The following is a 10,126-nucleotide window of genomic DNA, read 5'->3' as shown; positions in this document are numbered from 1 at the left end:
CCCTAAGGTGTACAGGTTGCATAACATAGGACGATTATGTTTCATTTTTCGTACCAAGGTTTTTTACTACCACCCATTTTAGGGGAACACTTTGCCCACATCATGATGACTTGCATTTGAGCACAAAGCCAGAGGTCAACGGCTAGCTTTAAACGGAGTACAGTACAGTAACATTAAATCATACACTGACAGAGGTCACAGACCTCTGAATATATCTTCAAATATTCACGTACTGTAGATAATCATTCCAGGCCTCTTCCTTCCATAAAAACATTCCTAAAAGGTGTCTCTTCTATCCTTTCCATCCCTCTCCCCTCCCATCCACTGTCCATCTCTCTCTTTCTCCATCTCTCTTTCGTTCCAGGGTGAAGGAATGCATGTGGGGAGTGTTATCTGGCCTCCAGCCAGCTGATATTTATCCAGAGATGGCTGCTGCTGCTTCTCCTCACGTAGTATCAGTCTTTAGGCCTTCACATACCTCTGGCTTTGACTTGGCACAGCTGGACCAGACCCCAATCTACCCTGCATGTTATAGTGCCTACATTGCATCCCTCTCACACAACTGAAGCTGACAAGACAACAAGTATGGTATAACATCACAGACCTTGTGTCCATTAGAACATATTGTCATAGCCAAAGCTAGCTAAATATAGTTAAAAAGTGAGTGATAATGTACTGTGGCCATACTGGTTAGTTAGAGCTAATGGATCAACACCATAGAATGTGAAAGTGTGCCCTCTGCAGGAACTGAGCCAAACTGTCCTAAAGAACTTCACATGGGATTGACTGGATTGTTTTTATACTGATGACATGGATATGCCACCAACTACCAACTTTCCCTCAATAAATCCTTTTCATATCCAAAAAGTAAATGTTGACGGTAGTGTGGGGACATGTAACAGCAATGGTATACCAAAGAATGTGCCTCACTTTCCTATTACAGAGCACATTGAGGTATATCCCATGGTATTTCCAGTTGGTCTTCGGCTGTGGTTTATGCATCCCATAGGCGTACGCTGGTGAATAACATAGCGAATAATATCAAAGCTAGTAGAATCGAGATACAATCTTAAAAGAGACTATTATTTGGTTCTGAGCCTCTCTGATTGTTGCAATACAAGACGCAGACTCGAAGGCTAGCTTAAGAGGGACATTTTGTGCAATGCACCTGGCTCTCATTGTAGAGAGAAACAAAGGCAAATCAACAGATCATCTCTACATGTCAGAATGCAGGGAAAATAAAAACTTCTCCTCTACCTTGGTCCTAGGAAAATACAGTACAACCAGGGGAGAGGGAGGGGGGGACATAGGCATGGAAAGCAGCACAGTGAAAAGTCCAATAGGAGTATGACATCAAAGGAAAGGGTATGATTGAAGTATAAGCCTAGTAGAGGTACAGTATGGGGAGGGAGGCCACTGCGTTGCTTTGGGCTGGCTGCCACTAAAGACAATGGGGCCTGAGAGAAAATGGGGCTTCCTTGAATTGTGCACCGCTTCCACCGAGTGGGTTGAAACACAACAAGGCTACTCCGAGCTCTTTTTTTTCCCCCAGGAGAGGAGGGTCCGGTTCTGTGGCAGAGCTGCTGTTCCACCCATGTGAAATACAGTAGTCGTCACATTAGCCTGCTAGCGACACTGGGTGTGCTAGCTATGTTGGCAACTGAATCACACACAGATGCACACACAAATGCGCTCACAAGTACACAGGTTACGTTCTAAATGGTATGTCGTTAACATCTGTGGGAGTGTTGACTTACAGTGGGGGAAAAAAGTATTTGATCCCCTGCTGATTTTGTACGTTTGCCACTGATAAAGAAAGGATCAGTCTATAATTTTAATGGTAGGTTTATTTGAACAGTGAGAGACAGAATAACAACAAAAGAATCCAGAAAAACGCATGTCAAAAATGTTATAAATTGATTTATATTTTAATGAGGGAAATAAGTATTTGACCGCCTCTCAATCAGAAAGATTTCTGGCTCCCAGGTGTCTTTTATACAGGTAACGAGCTGAGGTTAGGAGCACACTCTTAAAGGGAGTGCTCCTAACCACAGCTTGTTACCTGTAAAAAAGACACCTGTCCACAGAAGCAATCAATCAATCAAATTCCAAACTCTCCACCATGGCCAAGACCAAAGAGCTCTCCAAGGATGTCAGGGACAAGATTGTAGACCTACACAAGGCTGGAATGGGCTACAAGACCATCGCCAAGCAGCTTGGTGAGAAGGTGACAACATTTGGTGCGATTATTCGCAAATGGAAGAAACACAAAAGAACTGTCAATGTCCCTCGGCCTGTGGCTCCATGCAAGATCTCACCTCGTGGGGTTGCAATGATCATGAGAACGGTGAGGAATCAGCCCAGAACTACACGGGAGGATCTTGTCAATGATCTCAAGGCAGCTGGGACCATAGTCACTAAGAAAACAATTGGTAACACACTACGCCGTGAATGACTGAAATCCTGCAGCGCCCGCAAGGTCCCCCTGCTCAAGAATACATATACATGCCCGTCTGAAGTTTGCCAGTGAACATCTGAATGATTCAGAGGACAACTGGTGAAAGTGTTGTGGTCAGATGAGACCAAAATGGAGCTCTTTGGCATCAACTCAACTCGCCGTGTTTGGAGGAGGAGGAATGCTGCCTATGACCCCAAGAACACCATCTCCACCGTCAAACATGGAGGTGGAAACATTATGCTTTGGGGGTGTTTTTCTGCTAAGGGGACAGGACAACTTCACCGCATCAAAGGGACGATGGACGGGGCCATGTACCATCAAATCTTGGGTCAGAACATCCTTCCCTCAGCCAGGGCATTGAAAATGGGTCGTGGATGGGTATTCCAGCATGACAATGACCCAAAACACACGGCCAAGGCAACAAAGGAGTGGCTCAAGAAGAAGCACATTAAGGTCCTGGAGTGGCCTAGCCAGTCTCCAGACCTTAATCCCATAGAAAATCTGTGGAGGGAGCTGAAGGTTCGAGTTGCCAAACGTCAGCCTCGAAACCTTAATGACTTGGAGAAGATCTGCAAAGAGTGGGACAAAATCCCTCCTGAGATGTGTGCAAACCTGGTGGCCAACTACAAGACACGTCTGACCTCTGTGATTGCCAACAAGGGTTTTGCCACCAAGTACTAAGTCATGTTTTGCAGAGGGGTCAAATACTTATTTCCCTCATTAAAATGAAAATCATTTTATAACATTTATGACATGTGTTTTTCTGGAATTTTTTGTTGTTGTTATTCTGTCTCTCACTGTTCAAATAAACCTACCATTAAAATTATAGACTGATCATTTCTTTGTAAGTGGGCAAACGTACAAAATCAGCAGGGGATCAAATACTTTTTTCCCCCCACTGTATGTCCTGTATGCCAGTACGAACCAAACAGGACTAATCATGGCAAAAATCTTTATTAGTTTGTAAGAGCGTGAGGAGAAAATATCATTAAGTGCTTTTCATTGAGCAAGAAACAAAGGAAAGCAAATGGCAAATTATTGTGAAGACAATATAATAATATCAAAAAGACAGCAGGAAAGAAAGGAGGACGCAGGTAATTAGACACCACAGTAGAAAGAACTGTACTTTCTCATTTCTTATCATTTCGTTGGTCCTCAAGAGTCGTCATCATTTGAAGATGTTCTGTAGATCACCTATATATGACATCACCTGCCTTCACATTTCAGTGATGTTTTCCATAATAGTGTCACTTGTGAAAACCTGCGTTCCCCTGGGTTCTCCAGGACCGTGTAGGAGAGAATCAGTCAGCCACTTGGCATAGTCAGATACTGATCCGCCTGTAACAACAATGAAGAGCTGCTTCTAGCGGAACAGAAACACTGCACATAAAGCATCATTTCTTGTAAGGTTATTGCTTTTATACTGCTGCTTAGAGTTGGATATCTGTCATCAGTAGTACATTCTAGAGAGAAAGCAACAGGCCGAATGATATGAGAACAACCCAAGGTAGTTATTTTGGTAGTAGACAGAGTAGTGAATCCAAAGCTGATTTACACTTGGATGAATAAGTGACTGTAAAAATAAAAGTGTGCTGAAACAAGACTTCAACAAAATGTATCTCAATAAAACTAGAGTAGTTTCATTGAGATACAGTAGGACAAAACAGTGCATGTCAAGTGAGAAACAGACAATATTGAGGTTATTCCCAACTGTTATTCAGATGATTGGTTGCAGTCTTGAGTGGAAATAAGCAGAGTGAAAACTAAAATTAGCTGAGTTCAGGACTGGGGTTGGTTGTCACCAGGAGCAGAGTTGATTGTGATCTGGGCAAGAATTAGTTGCAGACTGAACCACGTTGTTTGAGGTCAAGGGAAATGACCATTGTTCGCATTCTAGACCAAACTTGAATCATTTTGTCATCAGGTTGAGCTGCGGTGCGCTGCTCTGGGCCATAGTCTTCTTAGGTCATGGTCTTCTTCTTGCACTCGACAGAGCAGAAGAGCATGCCCTGTATGGCCATAAAGCGCTCTCCAATGAGACACTTAGCACAGCAGGAGCACTGGAAGCACTGGGGCTCAGCGTGCCAGTAGAACTCCCCGTAGGAGACACGCTGGGCCTCAGGCTCCACTGTGTTCTGACAGGCTGTACATACCTGTAGAGTGAGGAGAAAGGGGGGGGGATGTGTGTTTAATCACACACACATATTCAATGTAGACAAAAGTATGTAGCAGAGAGTTGTATCTCGAATACAATATACTTTGTACACATTTAATACAGGGTATCATATCACACACACACACACACGCAGGTACACATGCATGCACGCGCTCAATAGCCACTGCACTGCACAATGCCCTATCCCACCTGGAGAAGAGAAATGCCTATTTGAGAATGCTGTTCGTCGACTACAGCTCGACTTTCAACACCATAGTGCGCCCAAGCTTATTACTAAGTTCAAGGCCCTGGATTTGAACCCCTCTCTGTGCAACTGGGTCCTAGACTTCCTGACGGGTTGCCCTCAGGGGGTGAGGGTAGGCAACAACACCTACGCCACGCTGATCCTCAACACAGGGGCCCACAGAGGTGTGTGCATAGCCCCTTCCTGTACTCCCTGTTCGCCCATGACTGTGGCTACGCACCAACTCCATCATCAAGTTTGCCTGATCACCAACAACGATGAGACAGCCAACAGATAGGAGTGGTGCCGGGGAAATAACCTCTCCCTCAATGTCAACAAAACAAAGGAGCTGAATGGGACAACAGGAGACAGCATAGAGAGCACAAGCCCATCCACATCGATGGTGCCGCAGTGGAGGGGGTCAAACTCTTCAAGTTCCTTGGTGTTCACATCACCAAGGACCTGAAATAGTCCCACCACACAGACACCCAAGGTGAAGAAGGGACAACAGCGCCTCTTCAACCTCAGGAGGCTGAAGAAATTCAGCATGGCCCCCCAAGACCTTCACAAACTTTTACAGATGCACCATTGAGAGCATTCTGCCGGGCTGCATCCCCGCCTGGTAAGGCAACTGTACCACCCGCAACTGCATGGCTCTCCAGAGTGTGGTGCGGTCAGCCCAACGCATCACCGGGGGCACACTAAATAGAAGTGATCAAAGACCACCGAGGCATGGCCTGTTCCCCCTGCTACCATCTAGCAGACGGAGATAGTACAGGTGTAACAAAGCCGAGACAGAGAGACTGAAAAACAGCTTCTATTTCCAGGCTATCAGACTGTTGATCAGCCATCACGAGCTGGCCAACAGCTGGTACTCTGCCCAGCACCTTAGACACTGTCCCTAGCCAGCTACCGCCAGGCAGCTTAGAGACTGCTGCCCCATGTATATAGAGACATTGAATACTGGTCACTTTAACAGTTTACAGACTATTTACCCACTTTATATGCATATACTGTATTCTAGTCATGGCTCATCCTATACAGTATAACTACTGCTGTACACCTTTTCTATTCATATACTGTCCATGCTGTCTATACACGCCATATACAGTTGAAGTCAGAAGTTTACATACACCTTAGCCAAATACATTTAAACTCAGTTTTTCACAATTCCTGGCATTTAATGCTAGTAAACATTCCACGTTTTATGTCAGTTAGGATCACCACTTTGTTTTAAGAATGTGAAATGTCAGAATAATAGTAGAGTGATTTATTTCAGCTTTTATTTCTTTCATCACACTCCCAGTGGGTCAATAAGTATTTGGTAGCAATGCCTTTAAATTGTTTAACTTGGGTTAAATGTTTCAGGTAGCCTTCCACAAGCTTCCCACAATAAGTTGGGTGAATTTTGGCCCATTCCTCCTGACAGAGCTTGTGTAACTGAGTCAGGTTTGTAGGCCTCCTTGCTCACACACACTTTTTCAGTTCTGCCCACACATTTTCTATAGAATTGAGGTCAGGGCTTTGTGTTGGCCACTCCAATACCTCAACTTTGTCGTCCGTAAGCAATTTTGCCACAACTTTGGAAGTATGCTTGGGGTCATTGTCCATTTGGAAGACCCATTTTCAACCAAGCTTTAACTTCCTGACTGATGCTTGAGATGTTGCTTCAATATATCCAGATAATTTCCCCTCCTTATGATGCCATCTATTTTGTGAAGTGTACCAGGCCCTCCTGCAGCAAAGAACCCCCACAACATGATGCTGCCACCCCCGTGCTTCACGGTTGGGATGGTGTTTTTCAGCTTGCAAGCCTCCCCCTTTTTCCTCCACACATAACAATGGTCTTTATGGCCATTATGGCCATTTTTGTTTCATCAGACCAGAGGACATTTCTCCAAAAACTACGATCTTTGTCCCCATGTGCAGTTGCAAACCGTAGTCTGGCTATTTTAATGGTGGTTTTGGAGCAGTGGCTTCTTTCTTGCTGAGCGGCCTTTCAGGTTATGTCAATATAGGACTCGTTTTTACTGAATATATAGATACATTTGTACCTGTTTCCTCCAGCATCTTCACAAGGTCCTTTGCTGTTGTTCTGGGATTGATTTGCACTTTTCGCACCGAAGTACGTTCATCTCTAGGAGACAGAACTCGTCTCCTTCCTGAGTGGTATGACGGCTGCGTGGTCCCATAGTGTTCATACTTGCATACTATTGTTTGTACAGATGAAAGTGGTACCTTCAGGCATTTGGAAATTGCTGCCAAAGATCAACCAGACTTGTGGAGGTGTACAATTTTTTTTTCTGAGGTCTTGGCTGATTTTCTTTTGATTTTCTCATGATGTCAAGCAAAGAGGCATTGAGTTTGAAAGTAGGCCTTGAAATATATCCACAGGTACACCTCCAATTGACTCAAATTATGTAAATTAGCCTAACAGAAGCTTCTAAAGCCATGACATCATTTTCTGGAATTTTCCAAGCGGTTTAAAGACAGAGTCAACCTAGTGTATGTAAACTTCTGACCCACTGGAATTATGATACAGTGAATTACAAGTGAAATAATCTGTCTGTAAACAATTGTTGGAAAAATTACTTGTGTCATGCACAAAGTAGATGTCCTAACTAACTTGCAAAAACTATAGTTGGTTAACGCGTTATTCAAATACCTTAGAAATGCTATTACTTCAATTTCTCAAACATGACTATTTTACATCATTTTAAAGACAAGACTCTCGTTAATCTAACCACACTGTCCGATTTCAAAAAGGCTTTACAACGAAAGCAAAACATTAGATTATGTCAGCAGAGTACCCAGCCATAAATAATCAGACACCTATTTTTCAAGCAAGCATATAATGTCACATAAACCCAAACCACAGCTAAATGCAGCACTAACCTTTGATGATCTTCATCAGATGACAATTTTAGGACATTATGTTATACAATACATGCATGTCTGTTCAATCAAGTTCATATTTATATCAAAAACCAGCTTTTTACATTAGCAGGTAACTAGCATGTGACTAGCATTCCCACCGAACACTTCCGGTGAATTTACTAAATTACTCACGATAAACGTTCACAAAAAACATAATTATTTTAAGAATTATAGATACAGAACTCCTATATGCACTCGCTATGTCCGATTTTAAAATAGTTTTCGGTGAAAGCACATTTTGCAATATTCTAAGTAGATAGCCCGGCATCACAGGGCTAGCTATTTAGACACCCAGCAAGTTTAGCACTCACCAAAGTCAGATTTACTATAAGAAAAATGTTATTACCTTTGCCGTTCTTCGTCAGAATGCACTCCCAGGACTTCTACTTCAATAACAAATGTTGGTTTGGTCCCAAATAATCCATTGTTATATCCAAATAGCGGCGTTTTGTTCGTGCGTTCAAGACACTATCCGAAAGGGTAAATAAGGGTGACGAGCACGACGCATTTCGTGACCAAAAAATTCTAAATATTCCATTACCGTACTTCGAAGCATGTCAACCGCTGTTTAAAATCAATTTTTATGCCATTTTTCTTGTAAAAAAGAGATAATATTCCGACCGGGAAATCGTTTTTTAATACAAAGAGAGCGAAAGTAAAAGCATGGGATCCCCTCATGCACGAGCCTCAGTCTGATGGCCCTCTGATAGACCACTTGCCAAACGCGCTAATGTGTTTCAGCCTGGGGCTGGAATTACATCATTCAGCTTTTTCCCGGGTTCTGAGAGCCTATGGGAGCCGTAGGAAGTGTCACGTTACAGCAAAGATCCTAAATGTTCAATAAACAGAGGCAAGAAGCCCAAGGAATGGTCAGAGAGGGTACTTCCTGTTTGGAATCTTCTCAGGTTTTTGCCTGCCATATGAGTTCTGTTATACTCACAGACACCATTCACAGACACCATTCAAACAGTTTTAGAAACTTTAGGGTGTTTTCTATCCAAAGCTAATAATTATATGCATATTCTAGTTTCTGGGCAGGAGTAGTAACCAGATTAAATCGGGTATGTTTTTTATCCAGCCGTGCAAATACTGCCCCCTATCCCCAACAGGTTAACAAGAAGTTTTAGAGGGGTTTGTAAAAGGAGTTTTAATGACTCCAACCTAAGTGTATGTAAACATCCGACTTCAACTGTATATCCGCCTGTAACACACACACACACACACACACACACACACACACACACACACACACACACACACACACACACACACACACACACACACACACACACACATATATAAACTCAGCAAAAAATGAAACGTCCCTTTTTCAGGACCCTGTCTTTCAAAGATAATTCGTAGAAATCCAAATAACTTCACAGATCTTCATTGTTGGGGATAGGGGGCAGTATTTGCACGGCCGGATAAAAAACGTACCCGATTTAATCTGGTTACTACTCCTGCCCAGTAACTAGAATATGCATATAATTAGTATATTTGGATAGAAAACACTCTGAAGTTTCTAAAACTGTTTGAATGGTGTCTCTAAGTATAACAGAACTCATATGGCAGGCAAAAACCTGAGAAAAAAATACAAGCAGGAAATGAAAGTTTTGTGGCTGTACTATTTTCAAGTCATTGGCAATAAAACACAGTGACAAAGGATTCATTTTGCACTTCCTATGGCTTCCACTAGATGTCAACGATCTTTATAAAGTTGTTTGAAGCGTCTATGATGAACAGAGACCGAATGAGAAGGAAGGGAAGCTGACATCCCTGGGATGTCGTCACTTCATTATTGCGTGCACATGCGCGTTCATGTGCGGCGAGACCTTTTTCAAAACGTGTTTCAAGACACAGGAGAGTTCGGGATGAAATATTACTGATGTTTCACGTTAAAAATGGACCAAAAGATTGATGCTAAACAACGTTTGAGATGTTTGAACGAACGTAAATAGATTTTTTTGACTTTTCCAGTTGACTTTTTCCCTCCCGCGCCCTACATTTTGAGTAGCCTACCGAACGCGCTAACAACACGGAACAGCATGGAGTTATTTGGACATAAATTATGAACTTCATCGAAAAAAACAACATTTGTTGTGGACCTGAGATTCCTGGAAGTGCCTTCTGATGAAGATTATTAAAGGTAAGGGAATATTGCTAATGTTATTTATGATTTTAGATGATTCGAACATGGCAGCTATCTGTGTAGCCTAGTGTATTTTTCTGACCAGAGTACTCAGATTATTGCAAAGTATGCTTTCCCAGTAAAGTTATTTTGAAATCTGTTCAGGAGAATGTAACCGTTATTCTTTGAATAACAGTTTAATCT

The 10,126-nt window shown here is 42.7% G+C and overlaps 1 protein-coding gene across 1 annotated transcript in view; it reads right to left on the bottom strand.

Moving 5' to 3' along the window:
- Positions 1-3,396: 3,396 nt before the first annotated feature.
- Positions 3,397-10,126, bottom strand: part of LOC106573117 (testin) — a 48,709-nt gene continuing 41,979 nt past the window's right edge. The window contains exon 7 of the mRNA XM_014147825.2: positions 3,397-4,611. Within this exon, the coding sequence (XP_014003300.2) occupies positions 4,420-4,611 (192 nt within the window). The 3' untranslated portion in view covers positions 3,397-4,419. The remainder of the gene's footprint in view (positions 4,612-10,126) is intronic.

The sequence above is a fragment of the Salmo salar genome, chromosome ssa16 (genome assembly GCF_905237065.1).
Source record: "Salmo salar chromosome ssa16, Ssal_v3.1, whole genome shotgun sequence".
In the NCBI taxonomy this organism is placed as follows: Eukaryota; Metazoa; Chordata; class Actinopteri; order Salmoniformes; family Salmonidae; genus Salmo; species Salmo salar.
The sequence above is the reverse complement of the archived record's forward strand: the minus strand, read 5'-3'. Positions and strand labels throughout refer to the sequence as shown.